Below are 25551 nucleotides of genomic sequence, written 5' to 3' on the forward strand. Positions count from 1 at the left end.
TACCTAAAAATAGATTCGTGTTTCTGAATAGTTTGGTGGATGTTTTTTTAATGAAAAATTGATACAAGCAAATGGTGAACTGACCGTGAGTCAGGAATGCTGTTAAACATACTCGCTGTCATGCTCACTTTTCCTAACATTTGGAGGAGGATTTTGAAAAAGCCTTTCTAATATTTATGACATAAGTTTATGCATCATTGCCACTTCTCTTTCTGGAAAACACAGAAAGGTGTAGCTTACCCAAAGTCACTTATGACTTAGTCATACTGTATTAATGCTCCAGCAACAGAGAAGCTAAGGTTCATTCTCCACATTATGAGAATACTGAATCCTCCTTATTACAGAAAACACTTGGTGTGCTCGAAGGGATTTCTTTCATTCCATTTGACTTTCCTCAGTCTTTTTCAAGGGAAGGGTGAGTAAATTCCAGGTTTGGAGTTGGGTGGGTCTTCGTATTATTAATGGGCACAAGAAACAGAGGAAGAAGAGGTAGCCTGAGAGACATATAAGGAGTTTAGTTTAGGATACTCTGATTTTAACAGCATGTGGTAAAGATTTCCAGTAGGCACTTGGAAATGTTGATCTGGAGAGATGAGTGATCAGCCTAACGTGTATATTTGGAAGTCATTGATATAGGTGGTAGTGTAAGCTGCTGGAGAGTGCAGAGTAAGAGCCAATGAGCAGCCAGAGCCCAATGGCAGACAAGTATGTAGGAAACAGTAGAAAAAGAGAAACTCTCGGAGGTGAGTGCCAGCCAGCCCCCTTAATAACTGCTCAGTCCATAAGAATTAGTAGAAAAGAGAAAATACCAACTTGGATATGGGCAGCTGAACTTCCCAACTCCAAATCTTGTTCCCCCTTGGGGGTCTCAACAGTCATTGCTGCTACCACTGTACTGGTATTTCTGGTTTGGGGGAATGCATCTCTCTCTCGACTGTGCTGGCTCTTGTTTCTTACTGAGCTGAGAGTGTGAGACTACAGAATTTTGTAAAGGATACAAAGAATAACAAAAGGAAAGCATAAATGGAAAGTAGCATAACCAGTTTAGGAAAATATGTGTGTGGCTGCTTTTGTTGCTCATAGAATCAGATGGTCCTTTAGGGCCCTGTGCAGAGCCATGGTCTTTCCCAGGGGGAGGATTGCCTCCTTGCTGACACCAGGATCTGCCTCCACATGGCAGAGACTCTCTTCCTCCCACTGGCGAGGAGCGCCATCAGCCTCTCTGGGCTGCTGGGAGTGTGGGCTCAAGGGAGTCAGGTCTAGAGAGAGGAAAGACCACCTTCCTATTGGTCTAAGTTCCATCTTCCATATTTTCTTTTCATGTCATAAGATATATTTTCTCAAGGTGATTAACAATGGGAATGTCTGCTTTCTTCAAGAGAGACAGTACCCTTTACCCTCTAGGGTATGACCTTACTCATGGGTAACCATCTCAGAATACCTTCGTCTGACAGAGGAATAAGATAAACACTTACTATAGCAGAGACTCTTGCAGTGATCACTGAGGTACAAGAACTTGGAAAGACTGGTTTCACAGAACCACAAAGGAACCAGGAGATTGCAGTGTTAAGTGTTACAGAAAGGCCAAGTAGAGTGAAAACTGGAAAAAAAAATTTTTTTTTTTTTTTAAAGAAAGAAGCTCTTCTACTTTTATTATACAGGGTCTGGCAGAAGTAACACTTACGTGAGTGTGGTTGGTAGGGTAATAATATGGGTATAATCATTTATAGTTTTAATTCAAACATTTCACCTAAAATGTCACATGGTGTGCTTGAGTGTGATACTGTTATATTACAGAAGTACATGCATATGATTTGTAATAAAAAGGGGGGGGGCGCTTTATTTATGCTGGACCTGGTGCATGTCGGTTCTTAGCTTTATGCTTTCAAGCTATTTTTACTTTGAATTAGACCCTCCACTGCTCAGTGCTGGTGCTCCTGGAGAGGCTAATCCAGTTCTGGGAGTGGATGCGGAGGTGCCTGAGAGTTTGCCCTCACTCCTGCCAGTGGGAGAGGTTCCCCTGTGGCTGCTGTGCTGCGTCCTGTGGGCAGGTCCCCCGGGTGAGGAGACGGGGCTCCCAGGCGACTGGTCCTGGCTTCCTCACAGTTCTGCTGTTTCCCAGTGGCGAGGCTTTGGGGGAATTCCTCAGCCTCTCTTGAGTTTCATTCTCTCCGTCTGGACTTGGAATGGACTTGGAAGGCGTTGACCCCGACTTGGCAGGGTTGTGGGAGCTTGCGCAGACTGCAGTTCCCCTTGAGTGATAAGTCTTAAAGCCCTTACTTTTCTTTAGATTTTTACATTAAAATTAAAAGTCACACAAATGCAGAGAGACTTAGAGGCTGTTTTTGTCCTCTTTTGCTTGTGTTAGAATAACTACATAGACCATGAGGTAGGAGCGTTAGTGAAATAGATGTACCCCCTTCCCTACCTTGTAATTTATATCTTACTTTTAGAGAACTTTGTTGATTTCTGATGTTAGATTTTTTTTTTTTGAGAAGGGTAAGAAGAAACATACACAAGGAAGTGGTTTTCTTAAGTACATTAATTGGTATCCCTATGTAAACTCAACTGAATTGCTTGTGTTTCTGACTCCCTATATGCATATGTATATATATTTATAAATTTGGTGAGGGTATTGTCAGCAAAAAGTAATGAATGGAAATGGAGGAAAAGGTCTTTTATAGCAAATAACTGCTTCCTTGAGTTATGCAGCAAAAAAGTCTCAGTTTGAATCATCTTAGAACTCTAGCTCTATAGTACTCTAGCTCTTGTCAAATATAAATATTTTATTGGTAGGTGACTTTCTTTTGCTCCTGAAGGCAACAGATGGCTTAGCAGAGAATGAATTCTTTAGCAATAGGATATTTGTTTTATGTGTGATAAAAATACAGTATCAATAATAACATTAATATACTCTACTATAAGTAATTGGATAAATGAATGTCATAAAAGATAGATATCTAATAATATTACTAATACTTTTACTACTACTGTTATTACTTTATTACAGTAATAAAATAACTCATGTTATATATGCAGGAACCTTTGCTTAGAAGAAATTGTGATTTGTCCCAGGTTATTAGACCCCCAGGCCTTTCAGCCAGACCTAGAACCTTGTTTTCTTGGCTATAACTATTTTTTGAAAATTACTTATATATTCTTCAGAGTAATAAAAATCATTTTGTAAGCACCGATGAACACATGGTATTTATTTGATCATTAACCTAAAAAACTATGGAACCTTTCCTCTTAGAGAGAATTTTATGATACCAGTTATAATACTTCAATGACTTTTTAAAGTTTTTTTCTTGTTTCATGTTTTTACAAAAGGGATAGTATGACAAGCATGGATTAGGAGCAACATGCTTTGTTTATTTCTCATAATCAGAGGACTGTAGATGCTGGATTCATTATAAGGTAATATTTGCAAGTAAATAATCTGCTGTTGTGTTCTACCCTTGGTGGTAGGATGCACAGTGCCTAGTTAGAATTTGACTGGTCTTTGTCCTGAGTTCCTGGAAATTTACTTGGATCAGTCAGTATCTCCTATCTTTAAAAAAAACACACCCCCAACTCTTCCCTCCACTCCATATTTTTCTCCAGTATTATTCATTTCTCATCTTTCCAGAAAAACCTTTCAGAAGAGCTATTTACGCTCTCTGCCTCTCCTTCCTCTCTTGCATTCTGTCTTGGAACAGCCCCACACAGGTTTTCACCCCCGACATTCCACGGAAACCTCTTTGTCAAGGTCTCAGTGTTTTCCGTGCTATCCGCTCCCTCCTTGTTAAACTGTTTTCTTCACTTGCCTTCCATGATGGCCATGCTTCTGTTTTTTCCCTTCCTGGCTGCTCTTTCTCATTTACCGTTGTGCCAGCTCCGCATCCTCTTCTCAACCTCTTACTGTTATGTGAGTCTCCTTAGGACTCCGACCGGCCTTCCTGTCTTCATCTGTGTTCATTAACTAGGTGATCTTATCCCACCCTGTGATGTTAAATACCATCTACGTGATATTCACCCCTGAATTTCTGACTTTACCCCCGAATTTTAAACATCTTATTTATTTTTAGGGGGGGGAAGGACTGAAGAATGAGAGGGAGAAAAACATTCATGTGAGAAACATCAAATGTTTGCCTCTCATTTGTGCCCCGACTGGGAATCAGACCCATGACTTTTTGCTTTGAAGGACAATGCCCAACCAACTGAGCCGTACTGGTTAGGGCCCCTCTAAATTTTAAATTCATGTATCTAAATGCTTACTCAAAAATTTTACTCGGAGCCCTGGCTGGTGTAGCTCAGTGGATGGAGTGTGGGCTGTGAACCAAAGGGTTGCCGGTTCATTCTAGGTCAGGGCACAGGCCTGGGTTGTGGGTCACATCCCCAGTAGGGGCAATGTGAGAGGCAACCACACACTTATATTTCTCTCCCTCTCTTTAAAAAATTATTTTTTCACTTGGATATCTAATAGGCATCTCAGACTTAACATATTCAAAACTGAATTCCTATTCCAGCCCCTGACCTCCCACCCCTAAACCCCCTCCTCTTCCATTGTTCCTCTTTTCAGTGAATAGTTACACCGTTTATCCAATGCTCACACCAAAATTACATCCTTCTTGACAGCTTCTTTCTCTACACCTAAACTGTCAGCAAATCATCTCTTTTATGCCTTCAAAATGATTTAGAATCTTATTACTTCTCACCACCCTAACTCTGTTTCCCTAATCCATACTGCCATCATCTCTTGCCTAGATTATTGCAGAGGCTTCCTCATTGGTTTCTTTGATTTCACTCTTACCCACTACAGTCTGTTCTGTTTAAAATGCTCCAGTTACTTCCCATGACAACTTAGCATAAAGTCGAAAGTTCTTACCATTGCGTACAAGGCGACCTGTTTTATCTGGCCCCTGGTTACCTCTCCAGCCTCATCTTCTGCCACCTCACCCAGATACAGCAGTGTGCTGGCCTCCTTGCTGAATCTCAGCTGTGACAGGCTCTTTTCTGCCTCAGGGATTCTGCACTTGCTACTTCCTCTGCCTGAAATACTCTTTCCTGAGATAACCTCATACATAGAATTACGAGCACAAACTCTGGAATCAGGCTGCTTAGGTTTGAGTTTTCTAGTTGTCTAACCTTGGACAAGGTAGTTAACCTTATTGTGGTTCAGTTTCCATGTCCAAGAATAATAATAGTACCTAGTTCTAGAGTGATTATGAGGATGAAATGGGTTGATATATGTAAAGCACTCAGACTAACACCGCCGTATAGTAATTTCTGTGTGTTAGCTGTGATGATAATTATTACTTCGTCAGTTCTCTACTTATATGCCACCTGCTCAGAGATGATTTAAGTAGTGGTGGAGTCATCAGAATAAATGATAACTGTGCCTCTTAGGGGGATGTGCTTTGAAGAGGACAGCTCACTGTGATGGAAACACAGTCCCTGTGCACAGGCGAACATCACAGCCGTGCCCCTCCTTTTAGTTTCTAACCTATAGCTACACCCCCGGCCCACCGCTCTCTCTTTCCCTGTTCAGCCTGTTTTACAGGGCTGCCTGCTGCCCAGTAGTAGTTCCTCTCCCAGCTGCAGCTCCTGCCAGTTCAGGCTGAGTCTTTGGAGACAGAAACCTGTGGGGATGGACTTGGGAGAGAGAGGAGTTACTTCACCACCATGTGCATCCTTCCTTTTCCTTTTCCTCAGCGAGGACTTCATGGGCAACATCCAGAGTTCTCCATTTCCTCCCCTCACCTTTATCAAAGTGCTGAGGAAGACTTTTTTTCTCTGAATACTGTGTCCATTTAGTACCTGTGTGTGTGTGTGTGTGTGTGTGTGTGTGTGTGGTGTTGTATTGCGTGTTTTAACTTTCCTTTTAGAGAGAAAAGGAACAAAACGTAAAAGGGACAGAGCAGAAGAGATTAATTACCTTTTAAAACTTTCCATCTGTTTTCATTGTTCCTATCAGCAAACTTTCTTTAAAACACCTAGACTTCGGTGGTGTCTGTCAGCCACAGGAGATGGGGAAATACTGTGGACTTGGCTTGTTTTGCAGAGAAACACCCTGGTCAGAAGTAGTCTGTGGTGGAAGTGGATAGTGAGGGAGAGAACTCAGGTGGGTCCCTGGAGTGAAGAGGCTCAGAGAGGAGATCAGTGAAGAAATATTTAACAGGGCCTCCTAGGCTGAGAAATTGCTCCAAGGCTCACAAATCTCACCAATTCCCCTCTACCCGAAACCTCATGCACAGGCTGTAGAGATCCTTAACAGTGGCTTGGAGCTGGGGTGGGGTCCTTAGTCCCAGTGCCAATTGAGAGGAAGCATGGAGGAGGCACGAGGCCAGATCTCATGCTCCCAGCCACCGTGACCAGAGCTGTGTTCCCTGTGTTTTAGCACCATTGCTTATGTACAGTTCTCTGTGTAACTGGTCGGAGTAAATTGACCTGGAGTGACTTACATTTGCTTTCTTCTCTGATGAAATCAGAAACAAACACTCTTCGAAGTACTTGGAACTGTACTGGTAAATATTCCTAGGAATACCCTGAACACAGCCAAGAGTGTTCACCTTCGTCAGGACAGGGCAGACTTTAGATAAGAGCTCAGCAGAATTGTTAGACCAGTTAGTGGATTAGTTTCCCTACTTGTGTCTCATTTTTGTGAGAGTGATATTTAGCATCATTTGTAAAGTTGGTGCTTGCTTTTCCAGATGGGGACATTTCGGAGTCATGTTCTAATACTACTCCACTCTGCTGCTACTCTAGTGAGTAGTTGTTACTCATGCAAACTAGAAAGCGGAAATACTGTACTGTATATTTAATGAGTGTGGTCTCCTTCTTGAATTCTTTCATGCTAGTGCAAACTGTAACGATTGTTTGCCTCCCTGAAGTGTGCAGTGTCCTGGAGGTGCGTACTGACTCGTGTGCCCACTGGGGCAGCCCTAGCCAGGGACATTACACACTGCACGTGTGGGAGGCTGTTCAGAGGTCTGCTTTGGGCCTCTGTCTCTGATGATGGCCGTCAGTTCACAGTCCTGGCTGTCCCTAAAAATCCAAATAACTTACTTGGTGATTTCAAGGTGCTTTTAGTCATTTATAATGAATCAGTTTCTTTATTCCATCAGTTTAAGAGTTCTATAGGCAACTTTCCTTGGCCATTAGGACCCTGTATTATGGCTATTTGATTCTTTAAAGGAGACTCTGACATCTCACTCTCTCTCTCTCTCTCTGTTTTTGAAATATTTTTAAATTTGTTTTTAGAGAGAGGGGAAGGGAGTAAGGAAGAGAGGGAGAGAAACATGCAAGAGATACATCGATCAGTTGTTTCTCATACACCCCCAGCTGGGGTCGTGGCCTGCAGCCCAGGCATGTGCCCTGACTGGGAATGCAGTCAGCAAGCCTTTGATGTGCAGGCCAGCACTCTGTCCACTGAGCCACACTAGCCACGGCTGACATCTCTTTAAAGATGTGTGAAAGTTGTAGATATTTAGGAAACCCATAAAAGACATCCAGAAGTTTTAACACTAATCAGTGCCGCTAAGCTACAGAGCTCTTGTGTGAATTTTTTAGTAGCCTGGTCTTCACTATAATAAACTTTCCTCCAAACGCTGGCACTTGTTAGCTGACAATGCTTAAGTTGTTAGCCCTGGATGGTGTGTCTCAATGGGTTGAGCACCAGCCTGTGAACGAAAAGGTCACTGGTTCAATTCCCAGTCAGGACGCATGCCTGGGTTATAAATCAGGCTCCCAGTTGGGGACAGGCAAGAGGCAACCAACTTCTCTCCCACTTGTTCTCCCTCCCTTCCCCTCTCTCTAAAAAATTTTTAAAACATAATAATGCTTGAGGATAGTTGATTAAGTAGAGTCTTGATGTAGAGCAAACTTCAGCTTGTGCTTGCACAGTAATTTACAAAAGGTAGACTATTTATAATATTGGAATGTAATTTTTAGAGCAGTCTTAGATGAACAGAAACATGGAGAAGATAATACAGTGTTCCCATGATCACCCAGCACCATCCACACATATAGTTTTCCTTATCCATTAACATCTTCCAGCAGCCTGATACGTATTACAATTAATGGATGATTTTTGATACATTTTTGTTAACTAAAGTCTGTACTCTATTCAGATGTCCTTCATGGTTGCTTTATGTTCTTTCTCTGCTTATTTTATGTCCTTTGCTGATTGGAGGATCCCATCTGATACACCACTTACATGCGTTCGGTTGTCACGTCTCCTTTGGCTCCTCTTGGCTGTGACAGTTTCCCAGACTCCCCTTGTTGTTGATGACCATGACAATTTCGACAAGTATTCATGAGGTGCATTGTAGATTCCTCCTCTTGGAATCTGTCTGATGTTTTTCTCCAGATTGTACTGGGGCTGTAAAAATCATATGATGAGACTATGTTTAGCCTTGTAAGAAATTGCCAAACTGTCTTCCAAAGTGTTTATACCATTTTGCATTTCCACCAGCAATTGATGAGAGTTCTGTCACTTGCATACTTACCAGGGAGTTGGTTTTTCTGGACTTCAGACATTCTGATAGGTTGGGATATAATTGTTTAATTTAGTCTTACTATCATTGTGTTATATCCGACTATAGAAACTTTAGCTTTCTCCTGATATTTCTCTTCAAATTAGCATTAAGAATGTGTGTGCTTTGCCCCCATTAAATAACTGTTGCAATATTTGAATAACATTTCACTTACTACAGTAAAATACGTAACCCATTCTCTTGGCTTTCTTATTGCTCATAGCTTGTAAGCTGCCTGCTATTGGTGTTACATTCCAGTGATGGTAATGTCTCATGTTTAATTGCTTTTGTTTAACTTTTTATTCTCATTTTCCATTCTTCAAAGTCAATTTTTTGCTTTTTTGTTTGTTTATTTGTTCATAAAGCTTTTTTGTTTCTGTTACATTATGTAGTTTTGTACCAATGGCTAGAAGCAGATCGTCATGGCAAGAGCCAAGGTGCTGCAAATACGACCTCAGGTAACAACAAAAAGTCGAGGTGTTAGAAATCATTATTCTAATTCACCCACGCCCATCATAATTGTTTCTTTATTCAGCTTTGCTCAGGCAAAATATAGGTATTGTTTTGTGTTTCTGTTCTCTCATGTGCATTTTAATTTTCCTAAAGACAGCATTTGCTTCAAGCCTTGAAAAAAATTATTCATGAGCCTTTCTTTAAGCTCTCTTGGCAGATATGTCCTATTTTCTTAAAAGGCAAGACTTCATTGCAGCTTAGATTTAGTGGGAGGTTACTTGACAGTATTACTTGAAATTAACTCTAGTGTAGTTGTAGTGGGGGATATTAATATTTGCACAAATTTATAATCCTTGTTCTTTTCAGGATAGTGTTTGAAAGATGAATTTTAAGTTAAGTAAAGGATGCTTATATATAATTTCCAATTCCTGGGAATCCAGATTCTTAAACTGATTTAAATCACCTGCTAAGTCCTAGTCTGAGTGAGAGGTTTATGAAACATGGGCTCAAAATGAGAAAATAAGGTTGTTTGCCCATCTCGCATCTCCAGTTCTCTGGCATGTACCAGTCGGAGTAGCTGCATCCACTCATTTTTAAATCCCTAACAGTGTTACTGCAATCTCTACATGGTTGTTTCTTCCCCTAATTTCCTTCAAAATAATATTTGCCAAGACAGCTGTGTGTATAGCAATGATCTTTCCTGTTGCGGCTCGCCCTCTGCCCCCTTTTCAGCAGTCTAATCAGAAGCGGTGGTGGTTCTGTTTTCCTTTTGTTAGATTTGTGTTTCTGTGTCATGGGCTTTTTCGGGTGCTGTTTTTGTGAAATTTTTTTCTCTCTGAAGGTGGTTTTCTTTCTCTTCTGGTGACTAATTGGGCCTCAAGAGGGTGTGGTATTCCTTAGTTAAGAGAACAATTATATTGAAAATGGCACTGTCATGAATTTTCTGATTTATCTCCTGTCCCATTAATAACTTGATGTATGAATGAAGATACTGTTACTATTTTAACCGAACTCAGGCAGGAGTTCATTAAAAGGTAAGTGTATCCAGGAGTTTTATATCCTGTGTATGTGCTGTTTCTTCTGCCCCATGGTGTTTCATATTTTATTTACATTTCTGGATAATAAACGCACGCATTTTGGGTGTTTGAGGGTGGGTGAAGGGGTTTCTTGACGGCTGTGTGTTTTCTGAGGATGTCCTGTTGCCGTGTCCATAAAGGACAGCAGATGGACCTTTAGAACCAGGAGGGAGGTTTTTAAAATTTTTTTTCCTCTGGCTTGTAGTGAAGTAAAAAGTAAACATTTTCTTTTTAATGAAGATGTGACCAATCTAAAAATCTTAGTGTTTGCATGAGAACCCAGTATGAGCCTAAAGATGTCATTCACCCTTCTTGAAATGAACCATTCTGAACCCCAACTCTTTTCTTCAGACACATTAATTCACGGTCAGCTTCACGTTTTTCCACTGACTTTTTGATGTTTACACACCCTGGAAGCATTGTGCAAAAAGTGATGAACATTCTCTAGGGATGCCTTTGGCATTTTTCTTCTAGAAGTGAAAGCTCCCCATCTCTCAGAAGATGGAAGTCTGGGGTAGAAAGGTACAGAGATGAAATGCTTGCCGAAACAAGTAAGAGGAACCCAAAGGAAAGTGATCCTTAGCCAAGGGTTTAAATTAGAAACAGTAGGTTACTTACAGCAAATCTATTTAAATAATGTCCCTTTATTCAAAAAAGTTCCTGTGTATTTTATATTGCAGTCTCCAGCAAGACTTTAGAGTATGATTTTTTCCCTCCTTCTGTGATTTGTTAAGTTTTGTACTTAAAAGATGTTTTAATATTCATCTTTTTGTATTTTTACCAAAAAAATGGAAACTGAGTCTGACTATATGTCCAAATGTGACTCATAAATTGCTTTAAGATATTTTTACTTGTACAAATAAATACTGGTAAATGGCAGATATATCTTTTGATATAATAGGTCATGTTTGCCACTTAAAAAGTAAGCTTAAAAAATACAAAAAACACAGTAGACAGAATAATTTTGCTCCAAGGTCTTCTAATTCCTTAACCTCAACTTTCTGGCATTGAGAATTTAAGATCCATCCACATTAAAATATTTTATGAAACTAAAGCTTTTGTAGGTAACAGGTCTCATGACGGTTAATTTGGTCAAGGAGATAAAGAGCTGAGCTGACAGCTATTATTAAAATTTTCTTATATATAATAAAGTGTAGCCTACTCTCCTTTCCACATTTTGACAAGTTATGAATTTGGCTTGGAATACATGGTTTCTTTTCAGAGTTTCGTGTGTTTAATGTGTTTTGTTTACTAAACCAGACAGCTCAGTCATGATGTTTCCAATTCTGTTAATTCTGTTACTGGTAAAAGCTTGGAGGTGCAGTCACATTTATCAGGGAGTTCTGTGAAAATTTAAGCCCATTGCCTCCTTTGAGCATGGTACCATGTACAAAATTTTGGGATCACAAGAGGTGTGATCAGCTTAATTCAGGATGCTTCTTTAATGAAATAAATGTTCCCAAGTAGATATTTTTATCACCACATATCGGAGTGAGGACAATAAAATTAGGTTACAGCAAGGATTATTTTATCATATCTGATTTTTAGTATTGGTTCTCTTAGCCAGGTAAAGTTCAAATTCTAAATTCTTAAATGCAGACCTCTTAATAAACAGTTCTTTTTCTGTTGTCTGTTGAAAATTTTACAGTGTAGACTGTTAGAGGTAGAAGTCGAATTAGATTTCAACATTATCAACTAATGTAGCTACAAAATAAAAATAAAACTATGATGTGCTTTCGAAAAAAATCCAGATATTAACTAACTGTTAATTATTTGTTATAGGTGAAAACTTTGACCAGAGTCCTTTGAGAAGAACATTCAAATCCAAGGTTCTGGCCCACTATCCTCAGAATATAGAATGGAACCCTTTTGATCAAGATGCAGTGAACATGGTATGTGTTTTTCTTTTCCTCCTTAGTCTTCTTTCTATTTTCTTAAGATGATGATAATAGTGACTATTTTGAGTTTCCTGCATTATTTCATTTAATTTAATCCTTTATAGTTTTATACGAGTGTATCCTCATTTACAGATGTAAAAGCTGAAACTCAGAAAGTTTTAGTGACTTGCCTATGGCCCGCATGGCAAATAAGCATATACAACAGGCCCTCTAAGCTCATTTCTTTTCCTACTATTAAGCTGTGTTGTGAGTTTGTATTAATTAATACACAGATGGCTTTGATAAACAGTGATATTACTTTGTTTTCCTGGAAAGAATCCTGGTGGAAGGAGTATGATTATAGTTTTCATATTTCAAGGAATGTTGTATGATGGGTCTGTAATTTATCATAGTCACAAATAGGAAAAGGAAGTCAAGTATAGCATTTAGGCAGTAGGGATTTATTTATAAGAAATTTGAATTAATGTAATGAATTACCAGTAGTGATTGTAAGTCCTTTAGAGATTCTTGGGCATAAGTAGGTCATGTTTTCAGATCATTTAGGGAGGGTCCTGTTTAGAAGCCTGAATAATATTTTGGACCTAATGAACTCCATCATTATAAAAATAAGGGGCCCCAAAGTGAGCAAATTAGAGATCAGGAATGATCGGTACAGAAACAATTAAAGTTGGACTAAGACTGATCAGTATGGATGCCTGCTAGATACCTCATGGCTGTTCCATTCACATACATGCTCACATGTACCCAGTGAGTACTCTTAACTCATTTTATAGAGGGTAAGTTGCTTGTGCAGAGTTGTGCAGGGAGTCTCAGAGGTTAGATTCAGACCATTTTCCCCTCTAGCTCACTTTTTGGCCTACCGGCATGCTATCTCCCCCAAAGAAAAGTTTTGACTTGCACCAAAATGGTATGGATAACATTGTACCTTTTTGGTATTTCTTTTTTAAAAAATACATTTAATTGATTATGCTATTATAGTTGTCCCAATTTTTCCCCTTTTGCCCCCTCTCCACCCAGTACCCCCCTTCCCTCCAGCACTCCCCTCCATTAGTTCATATCTGTGGATCACGCATGTAAACTCTTTGGCTTCTCCATTTCTTGCACTGTTCTTAACATCCCCCTGCCTATTCTGTAACTACCCATTTGTACTTCTTAGTCCCCTGTACCTTTCCACCCATTCTCCCCTTCCCCCTCCCAACTGATAACCCTGCAAATGATCTCCATATCTATGATTCTGTTTCTCTTCTGCTTATTTGCTTAGTTTTTTAGATTCAATTGTTGATAATTATGAATTTATTGCCATTTTAATGCTCACCGTTTTGATCTTCTTTTTCTAAAGTAAATCCCTTTAACATTTCATATAATAAGGGCTTTGTGATGATGAACTCCTTTAGCTTTACCTTGTCTGGGAAGCACTTTACCTGTCCTTCCATTCCAAATGATAGCTTTGTTGGATACTGTAATCCAGGTTGTAGGTCCTTGTTTTTCATCTCTTTGAATACTCTTTGCCAGTCCCTTGTAGCCTGCAAAGTTTCTCTAGAGAAATCAGCTGACAGCCTTATGGGAACTCCTTTGTAGGTAACTCTGCTTTTCTCTTGCTGCTTTTAAGATTCTCTCTTTATCTTAACCTTTGGCATTTTAATTATGATGTGTCTTGGAATGGTCCTCTTTGTGTCTGTCTTATTTGGGACTCTGTGCTTCCTGGACTTGTATGTCTATTTCCTTCACCAAGATGGGGGTGTTTTCTGTCATTATTTTTTCAAATAGATTTCCAATCTCTTGGGCTTTCTCTTCTTCTGGCACCCCTATGATTAGAATGTTGATACATTTGAAGTTGGCCCAGAGGCTCCTTTGTCTGTCTTCTTTCTCTCTCTTTTGGATTTTTTTTTTCTTCTTGCTGTTCTGATTGAATGTTTTTTTCCTCCCTGTGTTCCAAATCATTGATTTGATTCTTGGCTTCATCCAGTTTACTGTTGATTCCCTTTGAATTTTTCTTTATTTCACTCAGTGTAACCTTCATTTCTGCCTGGGTCTTTTTATGCCATTGAATTAGTGAGTTCCTGGAGCATCCTAATAACCAGTATTTTGAACTCTGTGTCTAATAGACTCCTTATCTCTATTTTGGTTAGTTCTTTTTCTGGAGTTTTATTTGGGCCATATTTCTTTGTCTCCTCATTTTGGCAGCTTCCCTGTGTTTGTTTCTATGTGTTAGGTAGAGCAGCTTTGACTCCCTGTCTTAGTAGCATGGCCTATTGCAAAAAAGCACACCCCTTACTTGGATAGGGCAGAGCCTTAGATAATTCCTTAGGTGGGGCAACCTGTGTGAACCAGGTTGATGGAATCTCAGATATGGTGTTGCCATTCTGTGGCTCTGTGTCAGAGAGGGCTCAGAAAAGGGACAATGGCCGCTGCCTGGCTGCTGGAGTTTTGTCTGGGAGGAAGCTGTCCCCCAGCACTTGCCCTGGTGCCAGACACTTCAGTTTCTCCCCATGTGTCACTGGTGCCCTTCCAGCTACTGCACGGGTGCTAGATCCCCAAAGGAATTAGTCTGCAGAAGTCTTAAGTCCATTGTGGGCCCTTTAAGAGGAGACACCTAAGAATCCTGCATTTTCTTCTGCTGCCCCAACCACCACTGAATTTTACAGCCAGGAATTATGGGGACTTATCTTCCTGGCACTGGAACCCTGGGCTGGATCCCTTGCTCTCGAGGTGCCCCTCGTGATTTTTATCCACCACATGTGGGTGAGGGAGCACTCATTATGACTCCATGTCTCTGCCCTTCCTGCCCATCTTGATGAGTGTGAGTACTTTAATTCCTTGGTTGTTGGACTTCCATACAGATCGATTTCCTGATTATTGTGGGTGATAGTTGTTTTGTAGTTTAGCTGTAATTTTTGCTGTGGTTGTGCGAGCAGGTGAGCCATGTTTACCTACGCCTCCATCTTGATCCACTGGTATTCCTATACCACAGTAAACCTGTGCACCAGCGAGGAAATAGTGTGTTAACTTTTCTAAGGGGAGATGCCTAAGCCACTTGGCACCTTGACTTTGATCCAGTGCAGAGCACAGGGTAGTTACTTCTCTGAACCGCCTCCCAACACCAAAGTGATCAGAGATGCCGTTTTGCTGGAAGTTAATACTGTGGAGCCCCGCCTCACCTTCGAAGACAAAACCACAGGTAGTAAGTAGAACACAACTGTTATATTCATGAGATTTAGAGAAACACAGACAAGTTTCTGACTAAAATAGTCAACACACAGCAGTGATAAAAAAATAATTTATCAGCTGCTTAACACAGCAAATTAAAGGAAAACTATTAAAGAAAATAGTGTCAAAATGAAGCAGTGGGAAAATGGATGGGAATGCAAGTAGATTTTAACACTTAATCCTCTTAAATTAGTAAGATATTTTGAAGTATAAATCATTCTGTGAGGAATCAGAATGGTGTCCAAAATGAGGGTCTGAACAATAATGTGAACCCACTGACATTTGGAACCAAGTACCACACTCCATGTGTTTTCTTTCTTTTAACCATTTGAATGGCTTTAAAAAGTATGATATTTATGATAGCTTGTGCCTCCATCTGCAGAACATTCCTTTTTAAAGTTAGTTTCCATTTTCTTGCTCTGTCTTTGATATTTTCTTTACCCCTTGCCTCACATAGGCATGTGTTTTGATGGTGAAGCACGGCACAGCATTTCGTTTATTGCTGCAAATCTAAAAGGATTTTCTGGCAGTCCTTGAAAAATCTCTAAAAAGCATCCCATCAAATTAGTCTGCATTTGGGTCATAGATTTACTGCCCTTAATTTCCTCTTTGATTTATTGTAAGTGCATTTGTATGAAGCTATAATTTATTCCCACCTAAAGGTATAAAGCTTTGTTCTTGCTGTTAGCAAAACCCCATTCCAACAAGTCACCACCTTCTGTAATACCAGTCATTCCTCTAAAAAGCAACAGTGGGACTTTGAAATAAAAGTCATTAATTTCACACAGAAACAGTACCCCAAAGCAGTGAACTTTATGAAATAAAAAAATTCCATGTGTATGAGTGCAATGCAAATATAATAGAAAATAGATAAAAGTGACAGGTGAAATTATTTGTGAATTAATTGCTTTTTATATCTCTTGGTTACTGATTCAGAGTTTTTTATGGGAAAAAATCGTATTATAAAACAGAGAATAATACAACAAACAATCTTATACCCACCTAGAACTAACATATGTCACCATTGACAAATTGCTTCAGATCCATACCTTTCCTCTTAAAGGAAACAAAATATTGCAAATAGAGCTGAAGTTTCCCTGCTTTCGGCTCCATTTCAGATCTCTTTGAGAATGTACCTTGGCATCCACGGCTGTTTATGTAACGCTCTGATAGATAATCTTATTCTTAGGAATGTAGTAAACTTGGGAGTTGGCAGGAAGAAAATATGGCCACTACCTTTTAAGCAAGGTTTGTTTTGTATGTCTGTCCTAAATGAAATACCTGATATGTGGTGTTTCCAGGAATTAAAAGAGCAATAACTATTATACAGCTCTTTACAATCTATAAAGCTGTAAGTTTACAATTTACTTTTTACTTTGATCATGAAGAAGGGTGGAATGGAATGATAAGCAAAGAGTAAAGGGTAAAGCATTGGCTGGAGAATGCCTATTCAGAGGCCCATCTTGTAAGATTCAAAGGAAAAAGGTGCTATATGTACTTCACACATGGCAGGAATTTGAAATATTACATTCCTTAGTTACATTAATAGGCTTGACATTGAAATGAGAGTAAGCACTGATTTTTGACCCAAGTTTATGTCTCACTATAAAATCATAGGAATGGGATTCTAATCCAGTCATTACTGGGGAAGCCCACTTGTTTTCTGAACATTACAGCTAGACTATCACATTGGCATCTCAAACTCAGCATGTCCAAGCTGAGTTCACAATCTTTCCACCGACCGTGGTCAGTATAACCATCTTATGTGGTTGCCTGAGTCAGAACTGTAGTGTCTTCTATGAAAGCTCTCACTTTCTCACCCTTCCCTGACACAGTTAGTTATCTGTCTACTTCTCTCCCTTTCCACACACCCATCATAGTCCAGACACCATGCTCTCTCACCCGGGCTCTTGTACAGAAACTGTCCGGCTGGCCTCCTGCTCCTGTCCTTCCCACTCCTTACACTGCAGCTTCTGCCTGTGCTGTTGCTTCTCTTGGGAGGCTCTTCTTCACATAGTGAATTCTTCTTTCTGATCCTTCAGATTTCATTTTAAACATGCTTTCCTCAAAAAAGCCATTCCTGACTACCACCTTCTACCACCCTTTCAACGTTCAGTCAGGTTCCTTTAGGTTCTCTTACCACCTCGCACCTTTTGTAGCATTTATCACAAATGTAGTTAGTTAATTATGTATTTAGTTGTCCACTCTGTCTCTCCTACTATAATGTAGGCACCACCAGGGCAGGAGCTCACGGCTATGTCCCTGACTTTGCATATAGTAGAGGTTCAAATCATTGAATATGTGAAGGATCGTTTACCTGTTTGCAAGACCGCAGTGCTTTCCTTCCCCATCCTTGTCTAGTTAGGTGTTGCCTCCACTGCAAAGCCGTCTCTCCAGCAGCAGGTAGATGCTCTCTCTTCCCTATTTCTACAACGTCTTAAACACCCCGTAGCAGCATTGATCACATCATTCTGTCACCATTGGTTTTTACAGGGTGGGGCAAAAGCAGATTTACAGTTGTGAGTACATGAAACAGTTTATTCTTGTATTATTACTTATTGATTACTGTATTATTTTCCATACAGACAACTGTAAACCTACTTTTGTCCCACCCTGTATGTCTGTCTTTCCTATTAGACTGTGAGCTCTCTGAAGTAAGGATTATTTTCATATTTGTCTTTGCATTACCAAGATCTAATGCAATATGTGGTCTAAAACAAATGTCGATTAAAGGAAGAAAGGAGGGAAGAGAAGGAAGGAAGGCACACTGATCAACTCCTTGAGAGTTTTCTGAGTAATTTCTCTTTTATTTGTGTGATGAAAGGAGGGCATAGGAGTCATAGAATACTAGAAAAGTGGAAAAAGGAATTATTAAACTTCTGGTCAGGCTTCCTGAAAGAGTCCAGAGAGGCAGTAAAGGACATTTGCTCCCTCAGACCAGAAGACGTACGTCCACAGCATTCTGAGCCTCTTTGTCTGAAGTCACCTGCTTACCAGTGGCGACCTGGTCCACATTGATAACTCCTGAGTTTTCAGTTGTTTTGTTGTGAGAGAGAGGTGTGGGGAGGCGGGGGTGGGTGTTGTTAGTGAATGGCAGTAGTAGGGGCCACAAGAGATTGTTGAATGCCGTAGGTTTTCTAAAAAGTAAACCTGGCGATTAATTGAACAATTCTTACTTCTGAAAATGACAAAGCAATCTTCCAGTCCATGGTTCTCAGATTAGAAATACAAGTTTTACTATTTTTGACTGGTAGGAAGAGAATTTAAGAATTCTTATATCTGCTGTCTGTAGTCTAGAAAGTCATTCTTTACTTCGAACACAACTTTTGGCAAGACTTCCCTGTAAATGTTTGAGTGCATGCTCAAGAAAGCTACAAACCCTTAAGGGACTATTTGGCAGCTGTTCAAAAAGAGTTCAAGTTGTTATCTTGTGGTCTGTGGTGTCAGGAAAGCCTATCGATTAAATTTAATCTTTATGTTGACTTTGGAGTCATCGTTTCTTTATTGCCCACTGGATGTGAAAAGATAACTACAGGCTGAATCAAGAGATGAATTTAGTCTGCTCCTGTAACCCCCAGCTTTTATTTTTGTTTGTTTTCTTGTTCGTTCATTCGTTCATTCATTCATTCATTCATTCATTCAACAAATAGTATGTGTCGTGCACTATGCTCAACAAGTCTGAGTTTAGCGTAGAGCAAGAGTGATTTCAGCTTTTAGGGAGATGAGAGGCCATTGGAGGGTTTTGAGAAGGTGACAAGATCTATCTTATATTTTTTAAGGGTCCCTTTGGTACACAGGGGGACTAGATTAGGGGGAACAAAGGCAAAAGCAGGAGACTGGCTATCACGCTAGAGAGGAGTATGACTTAGATTAGAGAGGTAAGAATGAAGGTAGAATGAAGTCATTTGTTTCTGAATATACCTTTGAAGGTAGAACTGATGGGTTAGATAATGGGATGAGGGAGAAAAAGAGAAGCCAAAGCATTGGCTGGCGTAGCTCAGTGGATTGAGCGCAGGCTGTGAACCAAAGCATTGCAGGTTCGATTCCCAGTCAGGGCACATGCCTGGGTTGCAGGCCACGGCCCCCAGTAACCTCACATTGATGTTTCTCTCTCTCTCTCTCCCTCTCTCTCTCTTTCTCCCTCCCTTCCCTCTCTAAAATAAATAAATAAATAAAATATTAAAAAAGAGAGAGAGAAGTCAAAGAGGACTCCAAGGCCCTGAGGCATTTGTGATGCCTCCTTGGGACCCCTTCGAAGACCACTGTCCTTCAGTGCAGGAAGGTTGATAAAGCTGAATGGCGTGCCTGGTTCTGTCCCTCTCCTGCCAGAAACCCTCCCGAGGCTTCCCACCGTCCTCCTCTTTAGACTTCTGACATGACTCATCAAGGCCCTATGTGACCAAGCCCCTAATTATTTCTCCTGCATTCTCTCTCCCCTCCCTCCACCTTACATCCTGTTCCCCACCCGCGATGAGTTGCTCTTCCTCCGGCCCTCGTGTTCTGTCTCCTGGGCTTTGCACATGTCCTCTCTGCCTCTCCTCATCTAAGACCTGCACTTCTGCTCAGCTTGCTGCTTGGATTTTCTTCATTTTTTTTCCTGGTAGCTCGCCTTCTCTCATGAATGTTTTTACGCTATGTTTTTCTTATAACAGCCTGTATTTACCCTATTATAGTATTTCCAATATTTTATAGTTTATAATTTTTAATCATCTGTCATTCTTACTGGACTGGAAGCTCCAAAGGATCCAGGACCACGTCTGTCTGTCTCAGCTGCGTCGCCATCAAGGGCCTAGCTCATAAAAGCAATTAGTGTACAGTTTGATTAAAGTGTGTGTAACTTTTAAGGTAAATTGTAAAGTGTTTTCTTGGTAATGTGGGGATGGATTTGGGAGAACCTCTTAGTTTTACACCAGATCAGTGATCAACTCTGGGGGCGGGGGTGGGGGGGTGTAATGTAATAATGCATGGTAAAATTGTTACTGTGCAGAAAGCATATTGTAATATAAAATTAAAAAGGAATATATAAAAATAATGATCATGTTAGGGTAGTTGAATTATAAATTTTGTTTCTGTTAGTATATTTCAAATTTTCTGGAATTTGTTTTCTTTTAAACTATTTTTATAAAAGTCTCAAAGAATCAATTCTAATTTTTAATGCATTTTAAGTGTCTTAAATATAACATCTTTAACTCCTCAAGTAATTTTATTCCCAAACTTGACTGAATCCTAGCCAGTTCCCCAGATCTTGTGTGGGTGTCCAGCCTGCGGCCTGCAGGCCACGTGCAGCTCAGGATGGCAATGGATGCAGCCCAACGCAAAATCGTAAATTTACTTAAACCATTGAAATTTTTTTTGTGATTACTTGTCGCAGTGTTTTTAATGTGTGGCCCAAGATGACTCTTCTTTCCATGTAGCCCAGAGATGCCAAAAGGTTGAGCACCCCTGAGTCTACTGAAAATAATCTAAAATGTCTGGTTTCTACTCTTCTGCTTCAGTAAATCAAAAATCATTCCACTTTTGGTTTATTTTTCAAGGATGAAGAAGTATCATATTGCCCAAAATAGAGAAAATAACATATTATTTTGTATTTAACTTTTTTCTATTTATCAAATAAGCCCTTACCTATTTCCCTATTCTTTTGAAACATCACATAACTCCAAAAATAGTACTTAAATATTAAATATTTGTCAAGTGCCCTTGCATATGTTGTCGTCAAGTCACTGATGTAGCAAATACTGGAGATGAAGAAACTGGGGCTCAGAGAAGTTAGGTGACTTGCTGAAGATCACAAGCTTGGATAGAGGTTCACAAGCATTTTTTCTGGTTTGAAGTTATTCGTGGTAGACTGCATTCTGATGCTTTTCCCCCTCTTCCTCCACAGCTGTGCATGCCGAAAGGGCTGTCTTTCAGAACACAAACTGACAGTAGAGACCCTCAGTTCCACTCATTTATAATTACTCGGGAAGATGGTTCTCGTACCTACGGTTTTGTTCTCACTTTTTATGAAGAAGTTACAAGTAAGCAGATCTGCACGGCCATGCAGACGCTCTACCAGATGCACAATGCAGAGCATTACAGCAGCGTCTGTGCCTCCTCCTCCTGCAGCATGGACTCACTGGCGAGCAGCATCGACGAGGGAGACACAACTTCCCTTTTGAAACTCCAGCGATACAACTCCTATGACATCAGCAGGGATACCCTGTATGTTTCCAAAAGTATATGTTTGATCACACCACTGCCCTTCATGCAGGCCTGCAAGAAATTCCTTATCCAGCTTTACAAGGCAGTTACCTCACAGCAGCCACCGCCCTTGCCACTGGAGAGCTACATCCATAATATTCTCTATGAAGTGCCCCTTCCACCTCCAGGGAGATCACTGAAATTTTATGGTGTTTACGAACCCATCATCTGCCAGAGGCCTGGGCCCAGTGAACTCCCCCTCTCCGATTATCCTCTTCGAGAGGCCTTCGAGCTCCTGGGATTGGAGAACCTGGTGCAGGTGTTCACCTGTGTTCTTTTAGAGATGCAGATCCTTCTCTACTCACAAGGTAGGTCTGCCCTAGATTTTTAAGTCTCCTAGAAACAAGGACTTAAGCTCTACTGCTCTGTTTCCATGGGGTGTATTAGAGGTAAATTATTCATGGTCAGAAGTCTTTTCTGGTTTGGGTGAAAGGAGCAGGTGTAGGTGGGACCAGAGGCTGACACACTCCATCTCTCTAGGGTGGCGGTGACGGCAGAGAAAAACAGGAAAGAATACAGAAGCAGTAACTTGGCTTACTTGAGTCTATTTATTTTTAGTGGAAAAATCCCTCCCTTTCCTGATAATCCGTAATTACCCTAAAAGAAATGTTTGTTTTCATAATGAGAGTAAAGAGAATCCTGTTGCTACCAGGAACCTGTAGACTTCCCTTTTTTTACAGATTAGAAAAGGTTCACATCAAAATTCAGCTGACATCGAAAGGGAGAAGCGAAATTGTTAGAACCCTGCAGCTTCCTAAGGCAGTGATTTTCAACCCTTTTCACCTCATGGCACACACAAACTAATTCCTAAAATTCTGTGGCACACCAAAACATACGTATTTTTTGCTGATCTGACAAAACAAATAGGTATAATTTTGATTATTCACACCACATGGCTCCTTTTGTGTTGGCCTCCATCATCTTTTTATTTGACAGTCCAAGGGAAGCGGTCAGTGCCCTGACTAAATAGTCAGGAGTTGCGTCTTTTAGTCTTGTGACGCACCATTGAAGATCGCTGGCTGTCCTAGGGCACTCGACTCTGAGCCTTTGCCTGTGGGTGAGAGGAGGGATATAGCCATGACACAAATACAACTCCGCTAGTCTTAACAGTGCCACCAGGTTTGTGTGGGGTTTTTTCCCTTTTGTTTTTAACCCCAGAAGGAAGTTATCTTGATGTTATTTTTCATTTAGAGTTCTCCCGACACGTACTTAAGAAATTAACAAAACTTGGGTTTTATTTTACCAGTATGAATATGACTCTGCAGAGGAAATAAATGTTGTTTCTTAATGGATAATGAATTGAAGGAAAGTATAAAACAGTACCTGTGCATTGATGAGTCCTCCGAGAAATGAGGCACAAATATTTGGGTTAGCATTTTGCTAACTTAATTCAGGCTGGCAGAATCGTAGTGTGATCTCCTGACTGCTGCTCTTGGGCTTATTTTACCACTTTTCATTTTTTCTTTTCTATTTTAAGCTATAAGTGAGACTGAGCCAAGTAGGCTATATTTGTACTTACCCATCTTGTGTGTATGTTGACACTATTTGTGTGTTGACAGCCCTTCACGAGGCTGTATTTTCTTTGGTTTATCCTCCATAATGTTCTCGGATAATGAGTTCCAGTGTTTCAATGCTTATTGTCAGGAAATTCTTCTCTAATGGCCAGTCTAAGTTCTTTCCTTTCCTTGAGCTCTCACTTTCTTAGAGCTCATCATTATTTGCAGGTCACCCCTTTGTATCTGAAAGATTTAACTCTTCCCTCCTTTCTATTTCTTCCTTTCTTGCTTTATTCTCTGAAGCGAGTGGGTAGGCCTGGAGAGTTGCTGAAAGGGGCAGGGGCTTGGAGCTTAATACCCACAGCTGTATTCACCCACTAGGAAAGAATTTTAGATCCTAGATACACAAGGCATCTGTAGGGTCATTTAGTTCAGTGTCCTGATGTTCTGCCTGGAAAGAATATTGGTTTTTGAAGTCATAACAATTCTGGATTCAGATCTCTGCTCTGTCATTTACTGACCAGAACCATGGACAAGTTACATAATCTTCAGTTCATGTCTGTAGGGATAACAGGGTTTGTTTTTTTTTTAATTCCTCCTCATCATCACTGACTGTGAAGACTAAGAAAACATGTGCAGAAACATGCAGAAAACATGTACTTTGGGCATAATTGGCTGACTATAACATGATATCCAGTGTCATTGCAATTATTAGTTTTACTAGTCCTACCTAATCATCTATGAATTACGATATTTTGAATTATGAGGGTCAAATATATTACTGTGTTTAAAGTATAACTTTAACCCTTATTCAAGATTGAGATCCTAATAAGTGTTCTCTTTTACTGAATGTCATGTTTGTTTGTTTGTTTTTTAAGAAAAAACCTTCCATTATGGCATTTTCTGTTTTAAATAGTACTCACTGTATGTCTTATTGCTTGTGGTCTGTCCTGAGCACTCATCTTTCTGCTCTGTTTAATTACCTTGTCACATCTGGCTAATGGGAGCCTGTTGAAAGTTCATAGCTGATTAATATATATCTGTTTATTTCAGTTTCAAGTGAAAAATTATTTATGAGCATGTTTTTGTACTCAATTTCTTTTTTTTGGTAACATGTCAAGAACAACAGTGATTCCTGAGATAGAAATATATATGGGTGTGTGTGCATATTTGTGTTATACAAAAAAGTCTCAGAATAATTTTTTAATTATTTACTGTAATCACTCTATGTTAGGAATCATACTATAAAAATGCCTTGTATGCTTTGGTTATTTATCCCTACCTCTAATCCTCTCAACAGTGAGTTAGTGCTGGTATCAGTGTTTTATCCAGGAGGAAATTGAGGCTCAGGGAAGCTTAGTAATCTGTCCAAGATCACACAGCTATTACATAATGTGGTGGAGCTAAATATAGGACGCGGGTGAGTGTTTCCGCAGAGCACCTACCTGCTGTTTTAACTGTCTTGGGCACTGCACTTAACCTTTCCGTATCTGTCTCAATATTTTTATAAACTCACTCTGCACATCTATTGTAAAGGTACCATGCTAAGTAATTATAGAGTAAAAAAATGAAAGCTCTGTAAATGCAGGTTTTAACATTGACAGTGTCTCTCCCATTAGAGAAAGACATTTCATTTAAATGAATGAAATAAAAAAATCATTATGTTGATTTGTACTCTGGTGCCCTTCTTCATTCTCCCTGACTGTGTTAGGGGGTTTTAATAACATCTGATACTTCATTTCTTGTTCACTGATAAAGCTATGCCATAAAATTTTGAAATACTGCAGATGCTAAAAAATTACCGTGAAATCTGAAAGTGAATCAAGGTAGATGGATTTCAGTGAAGAAATTGTCTTTCTAGAGTGATTTGAAATTCTAGTCACAGCCCATTTAAACAGATTCAGTCTGTTATTTAGAGAGCATATACATCACAATCACTTTGCTGTGTTAACTAGCTAGAAATTTTAGCTAGAGAATGCACCCAGGAGGTAAAAGCTTTTTTTCTGGTACCCCAAATCAGAAAAGAGCACTTTCTTCTGCAGCCTGGAAATACCTGGACCACATGACAGGGAAGATTGGAGTGTGATCCTCTTTTCAAAGGAATAGTGGAGGAAAAAGAAGTAGGAGAATTTCAACACCAGTGTCTAACTTTTGATACCAATAATTAAAGTCTCAGGAACATCTCCGGTTGACTCTTCACTATGGAAATGAGCAGCTACCCACAGCTGGCACTGCACTGCCCGCCTCTGCCTTCCCCAGCCCTCCTCTCCCTTCCCCTCCCTCTGTGAGTTGTGTGTGGAATATAACCTTGCCAGAAAGTAGAAGCTGCTTGAGATTTTTTCTTCAAAAAGTTGGGAGTCTTCTGTTCACAAGTTGCTGATCATGCTCAACTGAACGTCATAGCTTATTGGTTGTGGAGTTTATAAATCGTAAAAGCATACTTGATATTTTGATGGCAGAAAGTAGGTTCCCATGATCTGTATCTTAAACACGGGAGAATATGATCAGCTTTGGCCAATATTTTTATGCTGTTAGCTTTATTTTGTGATAATGGAATCTCACTATTACGACATTTTCTAGATGATTTTTTTGTTATGTATTCAAGAAACTAATCCTTTGTCAGTTTATGTGTAACGTTTTTTCGAGTTTGTGGCTCTTTATTTTC

General features: G+C 39.9%; 1 protein-coding gene across 3 annotated transcripts in view; it reads left to right on the top strand.

Moving 5' to 3' along the window:
* DENND5B (DENN domain containing 5B) overlaps positions 1 to 25551 on the top strand; it is a 167600-nt gene that overhangs the window by 62299 nt on the left and 79750 nt on the right. For 2 of the 3 annotated variants that reach the window (XM_045829098.1, XM_045829096.1), the window contains exons 2-4: positions 8909 to 8974; positions 11828 to 11937; positions 21032 to 21698. In XM_045829098.1, the coding sequence (XP_045685054.1) occupies positions 8909 to 8974; positions 11828 to 11937; positions 21032 to 21698 (843 nt within the window). The remainder of the gene's footprint in view (positions 1 to 8908; positions 8975 to 11827; positions 11938 to 21031; positions 21699 to 25551) is intronic. The other variant, XM_045829097.1, reaches the window with a different exon arrangement.

This window comes from Phyllostomus hastatus, unplaced genomic scaffold (assembly GCF_019186645.2).
Source record: "Phyllostomus hastatus isolate PE091 unplaced genomic scaffold, TTU_PhHast_1.1 phas_scaffold_93, whole genome shotgun sequence".
NCBI lineage: Eukaryota > Metazoa > Chordata > Mammalia > Chiroptera > Phyllostomidae > Phyllostomus > Phyllostomus hastatus.